We start from the raw sequence: 16712 nt of genomic DNA, 5'->3' as shown, positions 1-16712 counted from the left end.
CTTTGGATAATCTCTTAGTCGCCTCTATATGGGTCCTCAGGGTATTGACGGGGCTTCTTCCCTTTCCTTGGGAACCGTGACTGACGCCTCTCCCCGAGCCTTGTACTGCTCAAGAGTAGCCTGCAACTTTTGGATGTATTGCAACATCTGCTCATTGGTCAAGTTATTGAGATCTTTTTTATTGTCCATTGAAGGTGTGTTTTGCCCACTGCCAGGGGCGAAAGAGATGATGACGTCCCCATTGGTAGCAACTTTAACAGCAGCTCGTGAACTACTGGCCATTTTGAGGGAAGAGAGAGAGAGATTCCTTTTTACGAGAAAAAAAGCAGGAGACCAGTCGTAATCCAAATGAACAAAGAGGATTCAATAGATTTTTCGACAATGAAACCAAATGATATTGCTGAAAATACTTTAATGACGTGGCCGGAATGGAGCTGTGCTATGATTGGTCCAATCTTGTGATTGGTCCACTTGTAAGACAAAGAATGTGAGGCGGTTGGCACCTTCGGCAGCCACTCTGATACTCAAGTCAATAAGTTGAAGAGAAGGTGAAGATAAATATAGTATTTTCTTATAATCTGGCAATAATATAACCGGCTGCTTGATAAGGGATATCGCCAGCTAATAAATCGGTGATCCCATGATTATAGACGTAATAAAGATATGATAGATTATATTTGATAATGATAACTTTGTATCGAGACTCTATTTTTCCAGGACTGAGCGAATCTCGATGATGAATCGAGTGTTAAAATGTCTAGATCTTCCTTTTTTTTGAGCGGGACCGTATTACTTATTAGATTTTTATCACGTAAATATGTTCTGTGATGATAACTCATAACTTATTCTAAAATATTATTATGTAGTATTAGACATAATTTTTTTTTATTTTAAAAGGAAATAGTGTGAGAAAATTCAATTATCCGAAATAAATTTCTTGATTCGTAAGTTTATTAGCATCAAGTTTTTATAAAAAAAAAATGTTGGTAATTATGTAGGATAAAAAAAAATTGCGAAATGTTGTTTGCTTTTTTTATATTTTATTATACCAATAAGATTTTGTGAATTACTTGTACTATAATTTTTATTTATAATCTATATATTGGTAGAAAAATTATTTGATTTTATTTTTTTATATTTTTTAATTTAAAAAAATATGAGAAATGTAATTTTTTTTGTTAAATTTAATCACATAAATAAATAGCTTTTCTATCCTAATAATATTAAATAAAAATTAATAAATTTACTTGATAAAAAAATAAAAGAGTAATTTGTTTTGTATAATATATTATATGTATTTTTATAATTTATTATTATATGTTGTCAATTAACCTAATTAATTTTAAAAAATTAGATTATAACTATTGAAAATATAGAAAAAAAAAAGCATCCGAGAATAAGATATAATAATAAAAAATTACTTAATAAAAATAAAAATTACAATTTATATTAAAATAGAAAAGAAATATGATTGCTAAAAATGTATACTATATAAGAATACCTACAATGCTTATTAAGAATTTGTGTTATTACAATAATGGACTAAAATTAATTTAATTGTTAATTTATTTTATATTTTTATTTATTATTTAAAGTAATTGTAAATTTTATACAAATTTGAAATTCTTCATTGAAATTATGCTTAAATTCTTTCACTTAAGTTATCTTATTATATTTCAAATGGTTTAAATAATAATTAGAATATACATTCAAATTTTATATAATATAAAAAAAATTATAAAAATACCAATATTTAACAAATTCACAATTTTAAAGTGAGTAATAAAATAATAAGTTCCAATTTAATTGATTGATATTAAAGGATTTTTTAGATAACAAATTTAAAATAAAATATCTTTCCTATTTCAAAAAAAAAAATATATCTTTCAAAATATTTAAAATCTTTTCTTCTTTATTAGATGAAATCGTATTCCAAGATAATCATAATTCTTTTATAGAATTATAATTATATTTAAATTTAAAAGTGGACGATAATTTTTATTATTTAAATTAATTATAAAATTATCCAAAAATCTCAAAATTTATAATAATACTATAATAAATAAAAATTATAAAAAAATTACGAATACTGCAGAGTATTAACTGGTTCATATTAAAGTTGCAACTCTCCAAACAACTGCGAGGCTATAAACTCCAAACCCATGAAGGAATTTAGAATAATGAAAAATAACCCATAAACTGTAAAGGAATGGAGCACACATTCCATTCATCCATGTATCAAAACTCATCACTTACATTAAATTCCATTCCTGTTATCTTCAAGAATCCGCATCAACCTTCTAAATTACCATGAAAATGGGCCTATCCTTTAAACTGGAACAATGAATGAATTCTGGATTTTATGTATACTGGTAAAATCTATACACCATGATGGAAGCAGGGTAAAGAGCAGCAATTTCAAAGCCCTGCAACCACAATGATAATGAAGAATACTGGCTCCACTCTATTCTCGAGCCACCGGTTCAGTCTTGCAGACTGGGCAGGTATTTTTATGGGCTAGCCATTGTTTTATACATTGTATATGAAAGCCATGTCCACATTCCAGCTTCCCAAGCTCGTCATCTGTTTCATAATCCTCCTGTATGTAGTCATGGAAATAAATAAATCGAAGAAGCTATTCGAATTACAAGCATTTAACTACAGAAATTATGGGGAAAAAAGAAAAGAAATACAATAGTTGAAGCATTAAAATTACCTGGCAAATACTGCACTTTTTATCTGGTGTTGTGGGTAGATGAGATGAAAGGTCATTTGTAATTGAGAGCTTCATTTTCCTGATGCAACGGCTGATCTCGTCTTCTTTCAGTCCAGTACTCACATAACCAATACTCTCACTTAACTCCAGCAGTTGCTGTTAGTGTCAAGACAGAAATTCTAAATTATTTTACAAATATAGAGTGATGTAACATAGTAAGCTAAACATTAGCTAGTGATGGACCAGCCTAAGCAGGGACTTCAAGCGGGTTCCCACAACGCAGTCCCAGCCTTCAGCGTTTTAAGAATGAAGCAGCCATTTAACAGGTAAAACAAACCTCATATGACATGTCGTCAATGTCAAGCCTCCATTCGCTAAATTGATCCAATCTTCCTTCCATCGTGAAATTATTTTGCAGCATGATCATCTGCAATTCGCCAAAATTCAAAAAGGATGCAAATTGCCTCAAGTACCAGGTGATGCTAACAATAACTCAATTAGCTTCTTGTCACTACATTTAAATTTATAGACATTCTCATATATAAGGCAAATCAATGGTCAGGCAGATCAATTTGACCCAAGAGCAATATAGATAATACATGCGTGCAAAAATGCCATTCAAACCCACCTGTTCGTTTCGCTCACTCTTGCCCCGAGTTTGAATTTAGTGTCAGCTTCAAAATGCAACACAGACTAAAGATAAATGAAAGAATTGCAGTTTACAAGATCAAATCATGTATCAGGTATTGACTTCTATTCAACAACGTGGTTGTTAGCTTGCTGTCTAACTACTAACCAAGAAAGAAAACGTCTATCTCTCCCCCTCTCAACAAGAACAAGAAAACAACTGAATCTGAAATCCCAGATGATGGAAACAAAATAGAGCTACAGTTCTCCATCTCTTTCACTCAACTATGACAAGAAGCACAGAACAAATCATCAAATTTAAGTTGAGAGGACCCAATTTTCACACTCAATATGAAATTAGTTATATGCAAACAGATGTATTAAAAAAGAAAAGACATTTCATCAATACAATAAGTCATTCCCCCATAACAGAAAACGCCCAGAACGTAGTGTCCTTCAATTACCCCTATGGAAGCACAAGCAACATCAAATTATCATAACACACAATACGACAATGACAAAACAAAAAGGAAAAAATCTATGAGAAATTGGCATACCTCAGCTAAACCATCAGGGGACGGATGCCGAACATGACGATAATATCTCCTTCCAAATACTCTAGGTTCAGGGTGAGATGTTACAAAAACAGGGTCGGTATCCAAAAAAGAAAGAGTTTCAGGATTCACCGTCGCCCGCCTCCCTAAACAGGAAGCACGCTGCCAAAATTGATAGAACACGATAAGCCAACATAGAAAAAAGCCATAAACACAAAATCTCACACACAGCAAGTAAATTGTTATGCAGAGAACCAGAGTATAGACCATAAGCAGTAGAGATACGAGAAGAAAATCCAATAAAATCAATCTATCTATGCAGTCAAGAAACACAACACCAAAGAGAAGTGTCCTTCTCTAATTAAGAAACTAGAGTCCTCATAAGCTAAGACTTGGATAATACATTTTTGGGGTCCCCAGCTTTGGCCCAGTAGAACGTTTAAGTCGTTAACCATGTAATATCATTCCTACACGCATAAAATGATTAATAAAACTATAGCAGAGCCCACCCCCTCCCCCCAACACAAAATATTTTTAAAAAAATTTAAAAAAAAAAAACAAACTAAATGTAAATAAATTCAAAGATAATTGAGAACTCAGAGGAATGAAGAACGAACAAAACAGAGGCAATAAAAAATTGAAGTGATGATACTAAAAAAATTATAATATCAACAATTACACTGAGAAACTATTCTTCTCAAGAGGTTTTTATCAATGGAACTGCTTTACTAATATTAATGGAAACGAAACAATCTGACAATAAATTACCCTGGTATGGTTTGGTTCCTCTATAGTCTTGAAAAGATAATGAGTACTAAAATAACGGGGATTGGAATCTATCAACTACCCTCCTATTAATGAAATTAATAAAAAGAGGAAAATTCAAAACTTAAAAGCAACCCCAGAATCAGAAATCTCGGAGAGATGCTTGTAGCAATTAATTAACTGATCAAGCTCCCCAAAAAAAGGAGTTTTCCCCCTCCAAGAATGGCAAGGATCAGAACCACAGTACAAGAATCAAATCTTAGATAATTCGCTTGAAATAAAGCAATAGCCATGTCTAGTGCAGGCAGAAATTCACTATCCCTCCTGAAATCAAACACAAAGAGGACCCTTTTCATATGGAAGATGGATGCCATAGACAAGCTCTCAGCATCCGAACCATTTAACAGCATTATAGATATAAGAAAGAAGAGAGCGCACTGAAGTGTCAAGAGAAAAAAAAGGTAATTGAAGGATAAAAAGAATACCTCCCTCTCCCTTTGATTGATTTTGTTGTCCCCATCAATCTTCCCTCTACCAGACGCATTTCTCCTCGCCACAACGCAGTCCACAGACCCAACAACATCCGAAGAGAACCCAATTCCGGGCCCACACCACACGTCCTGAATACAACTCCCAGTATTTCCATTGCTATCGCTGTTTCCGTTACTGTTACTCCCCTCACTCAAACCTTGCAGGCTAGCCTTATTACTCTCACTGCAAATCCTTACACTATCCTTCTTCCTTTTCTGCTGCTGCGGATTCTTTTTCTTCTTCACCCTCTTCCCCTCCCATTCCGCTGATCCCCGTATGACCGCCGGCACAGACACCTGCTGCGCAGCCCCAGCTGTGCATCCTAAACCTCTGAATGTGGTGCTCTTTTTCTTGGTGGTGACCTCAGTGGTGGTCGTGGCAAAGGGGGAAAGGAAGATAGAGGAGATGGTGGATTTGGAGGGACGAGAGATATGTGGGTGTGGATCTGTTTCTTGTGTATAAATGGGATTTTCTTCTCGGTGGTGGTGGAGGAATTGCTTCCTGGGTTTTCTCAGCTTGATTTGCTCTGGTACAGTGGATGAACTCTTTGCGAAAATAGACATGATCTTACAGAGATAAGGAAAACGATCAAAAGATGAATACAGAAATGGAATGTGAGACTCAAAAGGTTTGATTTTTGAGTTATGATGAGAGAGATTTGATTAGCTTGGATGACTTTGTCAGGTGGGATTTTCAAAATAAATTGAAAGAAAAATTAAAAGAAAAAAGCTTTTTGATTAATTTGTTAGGTGGGCTGTGGTTTGTCTTGTTGTTGGAAGCATGGGTATACAATGCTCATCAAAGAAACAGCAGAATGCAGAGACTCTGCAATCCGTTGATTTTCTCGATGGCTTTTGCTTTCTTTATTTCTTTCTTTTAAGCCTCATTGACGTTAACTTATCCGAGAGGGAAACTAAATAAACAATTAAAAAAAAAACAAACAGCTTCCAAAGTTCATTTGAATTTTATTTAATCTTTTTTTACTGTAAATAACACTGTCTTTGATCATTTTTCTACTACCAATAATGTGATTGAAACTCATAATAAAGATAAGAGAAAATTATTTTTTAATCTATAAAATTTAAGGTAATTAGTAATTTTATTTCTTTATTTTGATGATAATTAAATTTTTCATTTTCTTTTTCATTCAAATTCATAATCTTTTAATCCAAAATAACCATTTAGAATACATGAATTAATAAAATTGACTCTTGATAAAAGTCCTTCTGTTTCAAAGTTACTAAACACTATCTCTTTTTCTTCTCTCTCTTTCTTCTCCCTCTCTCTCGTGCTCTCTCTGTGTCTTTGTCTAAACTTCTCACTCTCAGCTTTGTCCCTCTCTCTTACGCTCTCTCTATCAAAACTAAACCTCTTTGTCTCTATCAAAATTAAACATCTCTATCTCTATCAAAACTTGTCCATCTCTCTCGCACTCTCTCTGTCTCTATCGAAGCCTTGTCTCTCTCTCTCGCACTCTCTCTATCTCTGTCGAAGCCTTATCCCTCTCTCTCACGCTCTCTCTATCGAAACTTCTCTCTCTGTGGTCCCATTGTCCCTCATTTCCTTAATTTTCTCGAGAAACACTGAACCCACCACATTCTGAAAGTGGAGTCAGTATTCATATACGCTAAAGAAAACGAAATCGTGGTCCACTTCGAAAGTACGAAAATCCCTTTTATTTTACGATGAAGACAAATTTGTTGTTTTACTGTTTAGTTTTTTGAGTTACAATAAATAATTTTTTATTTATTGGTTTTTCTAGAGTTACTGTTAAGATTTGAAGTTTAATAATTTGGAAATTAATTTTGTAATTTTCTTTTTATTTTTGCAGATAGAAATGGATAAATCTGAGAGGTACAATTTGTTAATCAAATATGAAGGGCGTGATGAGAGAATGAATAATTTACTTGCTAACAGGTACTCCTACATCAAACTGTTGACTGACATATATGAGTTGTTGAATTCAAAGAGTGAGTTTATAGAGATTAAGGCTCGTAATGGTTTCACAATAGAGAATGCTTATATTTGAGCTTTACAAGGAAAATCGAGAAATACCCTTAGCTGTTACAACTAAGGCAGTAGCATTAAATGTAGAATATCTAGAGGAAATAGAAAAGGAGAAAATGTATGTTATATTGATATTGAGCAGGAAGTTGATACTGTTGAAATTGTACCAGTTAGGATTTACGAGAGGGGAAGTGGGTAATTGCAGTAATGCAGGTTTTGTTAAGGGCAGTGAGGGTGTATTTCATGAAGTTAATATTGAGGGTCCCAGTACTGGGGATAGTGAAGATGAGGAAAATGTATAAGGTGGAGAAAATATAGAAGGTAAGGAAAATATAGAAGTAGAGGAGGAAAACATAGAAGGAGAAGTGGAAAATATAGAAGAAGGTGAGGATATTGCAGATTTTGTGGGTGCAGATTCTGTGGGTGCAGATTCTGTGGGTGTTGATCTTGTGGGTGCAGATTTTGTGGATATTAATTATGTTGGTGCTGATTCTGTGGGTGCTAATAGTGAAGACAGTAATAATGATGAATTGTGTAAAGAGGATGAGATAGAGGATGAAATGATGGGTTAAAGTGATTCTATTGATTTTCATAATGGAGATGAAGACAGTGTTGATGAAGAAGCTGAAACTGTAGATGATCAGGGTTGTCAGAGAAAATATAAAGATCCTTTAAAAGGATTATACTCAGATCTATTTTCTTGTCAAGAAGGGGAAGAAATATAATTTAAAATTAGTTAAGTTTTTTATAATGTCCAAGCAGTTAGAGATACACTTAGGGACTATGCAGTCAAAGGGAGCTTTACAATAATTAGAAAGAAAAAAAATAATAAAAGAGTGACTGCAGTATGTGACAATGGCACTTGTCCTTGGAGATTTCATGCTTCTGTTTTACTAGACAAGATTACATTTATAATTAAAATATTGCAAGATGAACATACATGCATAAGACTAATTGACAACTAAAATCATAACCATACTTGCATTTGGATTGCTGAAAAACTTAAGAGTAGTTTGAGAGCTGATCCTGAAATGAGTTATGAATTGATGCAAAATGAATTGAATGAAAATCGGGTGTTGAGCCCCTATATGGCAGTTGTATAGAGCCAAATGTAAAACAAAAGAAAAAAATATTGGTTTGCATGAAAACTCTTACAAATAATTGCACAAGTATGTACACTTTTTGAAGATGTTCAATCCTAATGCTAAAGTGAAAATTCAAAATACTGAACCTGTTAATTGTAATGAACCTAGGGTCTTCAAGAGAGTGTTTATCATGTTTGATGCTGTTAGAGCAGAATTCATATATGGATGTAGACCCTTTTTTGGGTTGGATGGATATCATCTTAAGGGACTTTATAGTGGGATATTCCTATGTGCTATTGTATTAGATGGTAATAGGGGAGCGTTGCCCTTAACTATTTTGCAGTAGTTGAATCTGAATGTGGAGATAGCTGGAGGTGGTTTCTACAATGTATGGAATCACGTATTAGACAAGGTACAGATGACAAACTATGGACAATAATGTCTGATAAAAAAAAGGTATATGTTCATTATCTGTATTATATTCCTTTCACAATTATTTCAATAGACTTTATATAATGAAAACTTAATTATATTTTTTTGCAGGGATTAAAGGAAGTTGTGAAGGACATGTTTCCTTCAACTACTCACAGGTTTTGCTGTAGATACTTATACAGTAATTTTAAGAAGGAGTTTCCTGGGTTGACATTAAAAAAAAACTTATAGAATGCAGCCAAAGCTACTCATTGATATGAGTTTTGGCTGCATATGAAAAATATGAAATCTAAGAAAGAGCAAAAGCCTTATGATTGGTTGCTGAAGTACCACTTTCACATTGGTCAAGACATGCATTTTGGATAACAGCAAAGTGTGACAACTAAACCAACAATTTCACTGAATCATTTAACAGCTGAATTGGAAATCTAAGGGGTTTGCCAATCATTCAGATTATTGAGAAGGTAAGGCAGAAATGTATGCTTAGATTCTATGAAAGGTATGAGAAGGCTGCAACTTGGCAAGGTAAGATGACCCCAAGAACTCAAAAGACTTTGAGGCAAATTATAAACTAAAGTAGATGTGTAAAGTTAATTCCTATAAGAAATGATGAATTTGAATGACATGAAGGTCCTTGTAGGTTTGCAGTTTTACTTGAAAGGAGAACTTATTTGTATGGTTAGTGGACATTTCAGGCTTGCCATGCAAGCATGCTATTAGAGCAATAGGATACAAGAGAGCTGAGATTGAAGACTTTTGTGATGAATGTTTCACTATTTCTACATACAAGAAGGTATATCAACATGCAATACATCTCATACCACAAAGGGATTTGCAACCAGATGAGGATCACCCACTAATACAGCCTCATCTTTTGAAAAGGCAACCAAGCAGATGATCAGACTAAATTTAGACCATTTTATTATGTTGTTATTAATGTTAATTTACACTTTTTCTGCTTAATTCTGTGGTTTTAATCTTATTTTGCAGAAAATGATATAAAGAGGTAATTTGGTGAAAATGCTCTTAAAACTGCCTAAAATAGGATAAAGGAGAACAAGCATGCTTGCACAAGCCAAGTTGCAGCTGAAGAGGATATAAATAAGGAAAGTACATTCAACAGAGTAATTTGAAATTCAAATTTCAAATCTTCAAGAAGTCTTTCCCTTATTGAGGAAGCCAAATCTCAAGAAGATGCTCTTGCCTCCCAATGATTCAAAATTCAAAAGAGAACATTCAAAATTCAAAATTTAAAGGAGGACATTCGAAATTCAAAATTCAAAATTCAGCATTCAAAATTCAGCATTCAAAATTCAAAAGAAGGCTCCACCTCATCAAGGAAACCTAGGGCAACACTTTCATGCTATAAAAGCATCAAGCAAGCTGCACGCCCCCCTTGGAATCTCTCTCCCATTCGGACCGCACCTCTTCTCCAAGGCCAAGCCGCCGGCCACCTCTCTTCCTCTCCTCTTTCTTTTATTTTTTTGTTTTGTTTTAGCCATGAGTGGCTGAAACCCTTTTTCTAGTTAAAGATCATGTGAAACTTTAGTTGTTTTATGGATTGGGAGATCTGAACATACATTATTTATCTTTTATTTTTCAATATTTATGCAATTTCATGCTTAATTCTATTGTTGCTTTGTTGTTTAGATTAATAGGGCCCATTGATTTTTGATTGCAAAGTAATAATTTGTTAGTTTGGATAGTTTTAAGTCCGTAATTGCTTGGATTATTCAAACACAAGTAACTCTTAGTGTAAAAACTAAGGAAATTGCATGATCTAGCAATATCATCATACATTTGGATAGTTAGAATTAGGTCTCTCTATTTCTTAATGCAATTGACAGTTGTTAGATGCCAAAGGCCCAAGGACGTTCCTTGGCAACTTGTTGATTAGTAATTAATTAGATAACGTTCCCTAATTGATTTATGCTTAAGGAGGGATATGGTAGTGAGAAACGTCTTCCATCTCCATAACTAATTTATTGAATCAAATAAAGGAACATAAGTGTCAATGATCAATCCCAACAACTGAAATGGATCCAATTCTTCAACTAGAACTTTTCTCATTATTGAATTTCTTTACTTATTTGCTTTACTTTGTTGCTTTTAATTCTAGTTCAATTCATCAATCTCAAAACCCTCCCCTTTTATTTTACTTTCAATTTATTTACTTGGTCTTGCTAAAGAAAATAGTTAAGTATCAATTCCCTATGGATTCGATCCTTTTGCCACTATCTACAGTTGTAAAATTGTTGATAACCAGAAAGGTTATTTTTGACCGGCTTCGACAACCGCACAGTCAAAAGACCAAAAAACGCGAGGAGAGAAGGTGGTGAGGCAGGTCCAACTCCAAAGAGGACAAGGAATGCCACAGTAGTTTGCAAAAGATGTCACAAGTTGGGACATAACGAAAGAACCTGTCAAGTTACACCTGGTGGGGTAAGAATATCTTTCTAATTACTATTTTCATTTACATATATGTCCATTTACTATTTCAATTTATTTGACTATTCTACTAATTTTAATTGCAGTCCACCAGTAGTCACAGGAGAAGTCATTTTGAATTGGGGTAGACTGGATAAGAGACAGTGTGTCACATTCCAAAACCTATGGATAGAAATAGAGTAACTATTAGATTTAAATTGTATCATTCTAAAGTTAGAGTAATTAATTTCAGGGGAGGTGCTAGCTTAACATCGAGTTAAATAGGGGAGGTGCCAGCTTATCCATAACCGTTTGACACACAATTTACCTATTGGTAGAGTACTAAAAGTTAAGTTTAGAGGTCCAACTTGTATTTCACATAGAGTTATACATGCAAAGATAAAGTTAAAATAAAAATGACCAGTAATAGTATTTTAATATCTTTAAACTGTAATAACTGAATTATAGAAAGCCTAAATAAGAAAACAAGTGCATCTTAAAATAAAATATCTAATGTGATAAGCAGGTCAAAATCAAGTTATTTTATCTTCCTGAAGAATTTTTCGAAGTGTGTTATTCTCAGACATTTGATTTTTCTAATAAATCAGAATTTGTTTGATTAAAAAATTTAAAGTCTAAAATATTATGTAAAACAAAATTTAAGAGATTTAATTATCAGTGTTATAAAATTAAGGCTAATTTTTATTATCATTTTATATTTAATAATTAATTTAATATTATATAAATAATAAATCAACCGTTAACTATTAATAAAATAATTAATAATTATTAAAATCATTAATAAATTATATAAAACCTGGACCAGCGTAAATTTTCGGTCACGAGTGGACTTAGTGTGATTGAGGAGGAGAGACGCAGCAGCAATATGGATATTAAAAAATAATTTTTTTATTTAATAATAAAAATGATTTATTTAGATAAAATTAAAATATAAAAAATGCTTTGTTGTATTTTTACAATAAATAAATAAAATATTAATAATGATTATGCTTATAATTTATTTAAAATAAAATGATAACGACAAAATGCAGGTCAGACAGAAAAAAGAAAAAGTCCAAAAGAGGAGTGAATGGAGCCCACAAAAGGATGCTTTAAGAAGAAGACAAGAGTTGAGTCAAATTCAGAGTAGCTCACTCCTCACATGATGATTTGCATTTGAGCCAAACATGTCATTGGCTAACCTCTTTTGGTTATTAAATAGCAATGCCCTTTTCTTTTGACCTTGTAATTTCCTTGTGGGATCCTCTCAATCCTCATTCACTCTTATTTCAATTACGTCCTTCTTCTACCAAAAATAAATAAATAAATAAATATTATATCCTTCCCCAAATAAAATAACATATATTTTTATTACTTTTTAGTCTCACAATTTTATTCATTTTATCTTTTTATACATATTAAATAAAATATTTTTAACGAAGATAACTTATTTTTATTATTTTATTTTATTTTAAAAATAAAATATATTAACAATTTTTATAAAAATATTAATAAAATTTTTAAAATGTAGAAAATAAATTTTTATTTTTGAAAAAAAGTCATTTTATTTAAAATAATTTAATGTTTTTAATTACTGTTTTTTTAAATATTAAAAAATTTAAAAAATATTTTCCTAGTTTTAAACTCTCATTTATTTGCCTCCAGATGAACAAACTCCACTTGTAGTTGGAGATAAAATTGGAACAAATTGCCAATTATCATTCATATAAAATAAAAACGACTATTATTTTTTTTATCAAAAAATAAATATTTTAAAATGTATGATATACGTTTTTTTTAACCATGTCTAATTAAATATAAATAAATTTAATACATAAATCAAAAATTGAGAATTAATATCAATGGCAATAGTTTTATTTTTAGAAAAAATTATTTTTTAGTTCCTTATGTTAAACTTAATTAATACTTCTACCCCTCTATTTTGACAACCCAATATTTAAGTCCCTTACTTTCTTTTTCGTTTAAATTCGTAGTCTTTCCGTTCAAAATAGCCATTTGGTCAAAGAGTCTAAAGTGAAAGGTGAAATTTGTTTTTTCAAAAATGCCCTTAATGAACTTGCCAAAACTTTTCTCAACATGAAATCTCCCAATCTTTCTTCTCCCTCGTATCTTCTCTATTTCTTTTTGGCCATTGTTGATTTTCTTTTTTTTTTCTCTTTTTCATCTTTATTCTCACTTATATCTTTCTACTCTCTCGTATCTTTCTTCTCCCTCATATCTTCTTTATTTTCTTTCGGCCATTGTCAATTTCTTTTTTTTTTTCTCATTTTCATCTTTTTTCTCTCTCGTATATTCTCTATTTCCTTTTTGCCATTGTTGTGAATCATCACTGAGGAAGAATAATAATGTAATGACCCGAAAACCGGACCGCTACCGGCACTAGGATCCAGATCAGCTTAAGGCCGCCGGGACCCGTAGCAAGCCTAACATACATCCTGTACAACTGGTATAATCCCCTACATGATCAAACATTCCATAAAAACTTTAAAACATTTACAATACCAAGCTTGGCCTGAACATACAACATACTAGAAACATAAAACCCATACCAGAGCCCTCATCAAATGCCCTAGTATGGTCAACATTACATAAGTCAAGCCTGGTTTTTCATATGACATCATTAAAAACATAACATACTGATCATGTATAAGAAAGGATTAACTACACATTAAGGCCAAGCACACAACTAATCCTCAAGTCCTTACATTATATCTTTCTTACAACATATTACTTTACCTCAATTTACATTACATAGCCACTGCTAATCTATTACAAAGCCATAACCTTTACCCTTGACGTCTTCCTGTACTACCTCTGACCTGCAAGCCTGGGGTTAGGGGAGAGGGGTGAGCTAAAAAGCCTAGTGAGCAGAACAATAAATATTATAATAAAACATGCTTTTATGGAATGCGTCACAGCACAAACATTTCACATCACGGATGGACATGACCTCCAAAACTCCCTCTGTTTGTGCCCAGCCCTCGAAGGAGCTCCTTAGGACTTCTATAACATATCATGGTGCCCGGCCCTCGAAGGGGCTCCTCAGGACTTCATTAGTGCCCGGCCCTCGGTGGGGCTCCTCAGGACTTCATTAACATATCATATCTAGGGCTATTGGGGTCGCCTTGGTCCATCCACATCAACAGATAATTATGCAATGCAACATCTTCGTGAAATCTAATGCAACAGCCTAATACATATACATGGTATTCATGATGCGTGAACATGCTTAAAACATTTGAGTTAGTTCTACTCACCTCTGGCAGACGCTGGACTGACTCTGCAACAGCTAACACTGCTAGCCTTCTCGGTTCCTCGGGTCCGATCCTACACAGGTGGACTCAAATGAGGGACCAAACACACTCTAACAAGACTCTAAACAACTCCCCAAAAACTTCCTAAAACATCATAGAAATCATGCAAAGGAAGGCTGGACAGGGCACTTTCGGCGGCAGGTTCGGCGGCCGAAAGTCCCTCCAGAGCCGAAACTCATGCATGTTCGGCGACACCTTCAGCGGCCGAAACTCCCCTCCAGAGCCGAAAGTCCAACTTTCGGGGGCAGGGTTCGGCAGCCAAAGACTTGCCTCCACAGGCAGGTTCGGCAGTCGAACATGGCTTCGGCTGCCGAACCTGAGTTCTTCCAGAATGGCAGAACTCAGCTTCCTCATGCACAAACAGCCTCCCAAACCTTCTAAACAACCCAAAACCTCACATGCTTTCTCCCAAACATACATACACACTCCCATATGCATATAGGGCATAAACTAGTTTAAACCCCCAACATAACATCACATAAACAAACATTGGGCATAAAACCCACATAAACCTTAACATGCACATCTACCCACACACAAGCATCAAAACTTCTTAAAACTTCATTAAAACATAAAGGAAGGCAAAGATCCACACTTACCTCTTGAAGATCGATGGTTGGTGCGATCCCTAACTTGGAGATAGGAGGAAACAACTCCTTGGTTCTTCAAGCTCCCAAAACTTGATCTTAAGCTCACAACTTCAAAACCCAAGCTAAAACTTGTTAAAACTTGAAAGATTTGAAGAAATAACAGGAAAGCAACCAAAGGAGGACATGAACTCACCTTAGCTTGAGAATGGGGAGAAAACTCGCCCATTTTCGGTCTGAGGGCCTTTTATAGGTGGCCGATCAACCACCTTCAGCGGCCTAAGCTGTCTCCACAGCTCCACCACCTTCGGCAGCCTAACGTGCCCCCTAAATTATCCCATGTTCGGCGGCCGAACTTGAGGTTCGGTGGCCGAACCTGGGTTCTTCCCTCCTTGGTCTTTTCTCTTCAAAACTCAATTTCTTTTGCATTAAAACCATAAAACACTTAAAAACATTTTAGAAAACCTTCATTTTTACCCTTCTAGAAGGCTCCGGCATCTTTGAATTCCAGATTCCGACGGAGATTCCACCGAAAAGTCGGGATTCCGATGCCAGGATCTAGCCGGGTATTACATTCTTCCCCCCTTTAAGAACATTCGTCCCCGAATGTTCAAACAACAAACAAAAAAGCAAGCAAAGCCTAAAAACCTCTCCAAAAAGAGATACAGATACTGCTGGAGTATGGACTCCCGGGTCACCTAGGTACACTTTTCACATTGTGGTGATTCCAGAGGACTCTCACCATCGGGATTTCCCTGTTCCTCAGCTTTCTGACTTGTGTGTCTATGATCCTTCCTAGCTGCTCAACCTAGGTGCCCCCTGAGATCTCCACCTCTGGTTCTTTAAGAACCCTACTTGGATCTGACACGAACTTGCATAACACAGAAACATGGAAATCTGAATGGATTTTCTCCATCGAAGCAGGTAAATCTAGCTTATAAGATACATCCCCAATCCTTTGCAGGACTTCAAAGGGTACGATGTAACTTGGAGCTACTTTACCCTTCGACCCATAACGAATCACCCCCTCCATAGGAGACACCTTCGCAATGCCCCACGCTCCTCCTGAACTCAACACGCTTCCACTGCGCTACTCTGATCCTTTCTCTTCTCCCTTCTTCTCTACCTTCTTTTCTGACCCTCAACAGGTAGGGAATACCTGTTCTTGGTAGCGACCTTGTTCAACTGCCCGAAGTCGACACAGGGTCTCAAGGATCCATCCTGCTTTTCCCACAACAACACTGGAGCAATCCAGGGTGAGGTACTAGGTCGGATAAAACCCTTGTCTACCAAGCTCTTACAACTGCTCCTTCAACTTCTACAACTCTGCAGGTGACATCCTGTAGAGAAGAATAGAGATGAACCTGATTCTTGACATCACTTCTATGTCCAAACTCTATCTCCCTAGCAGGTGGTAAACCTGACAGCTCGTCTGGGAAGACATCTAAGAACTCTCTGACAACTGACACTGAGGCTAGTTCCCTGACCTGACTGCTAAACTCTCAAACAAGAGCTAAAACCCTCTGACAACCCCTCCTACGCACCCTACGAGCCTGACAGGCTGACATCAAACCTCTAGGCATCCTTACACTGTCCCCTCAACAGACTACCTTTGACCCATCCTGTCCTCTAAACCTGACTACCTT

General features: G+C 34.7%; 1 protein-coding gene across 1 annotated transcript; it reads right to left on the bottom strand.

Moving 5' to 3' along the window:
• Positions 1-2080: 2080 nt before the first annotated feature.
• LOC110614318 lies at positions 2081-6057 on the bottom strand. The gene is made up of 5 exons (XM_021755830.2): positions 5148-6057; positions 3901-4059; positions 3054-3143; positions 2717-2872; positions 2081-2599 (listed from the first exon to the last, which is right to left on the bottom strand). The coding sequence occupies exons 1-5, from the start codon at positions 5754-5756 to the stop codon at positions 2465-2467; spliced, it is 1149 nt and encodes a 382-aa protein (XP_021611522.1). The 5' UTR covers positions 5757-6057; the 3' UTR covers positions 2081-2464.
• Between the last annotated feature and the right edge of the window lie 10655 nt (positions 6058-16712).

The sequence above is a fragment of the Manihot esculenta genome, chromosome 5, assembly GCF_001659605.2.
Source record: "Manihot esculenta cultivar AM560-2 chromosome 5, M.esculenta_v8, whole genome shotgun sequence".
Classification (NCBI taxonomy): domain Eukaryota; kingdom Viridiplantae; phylum Streptophyta; class Magnoliopsida; order Malpighiales; family Euphorbiaceae; genus Manihot; species Manihot esculenta.
The sequence above is the reverse complement of the archived record's forward strand: the minus strand, read 5'-3'. Positions and strand labels throughout refer to the sequence as shown.

Coding starts and splice junctions, on each gene's coding strand:
- LOC110614318 (XM_021755830.2), bottom strand. CDS start 5,756: ATGTCTATTTTCGCAAAGAGTTCATCCACTGTACCAGAGCAAATCAAG. Junction 4,060..5,147: donor TCAATCAAAGGGAGAGGGAG/GTATTCTTTTTA, acceptor CAATTTTGGCAG/CGTGCTTCCTGTTTAGGGAG. Junction 3,144..3,900: donor CCCCTGATGGTTTAGCTGAG/GTATGCCAATTT, acceptor GGCGAATTGCAG/ATGATCATGCTGCAAAATAA.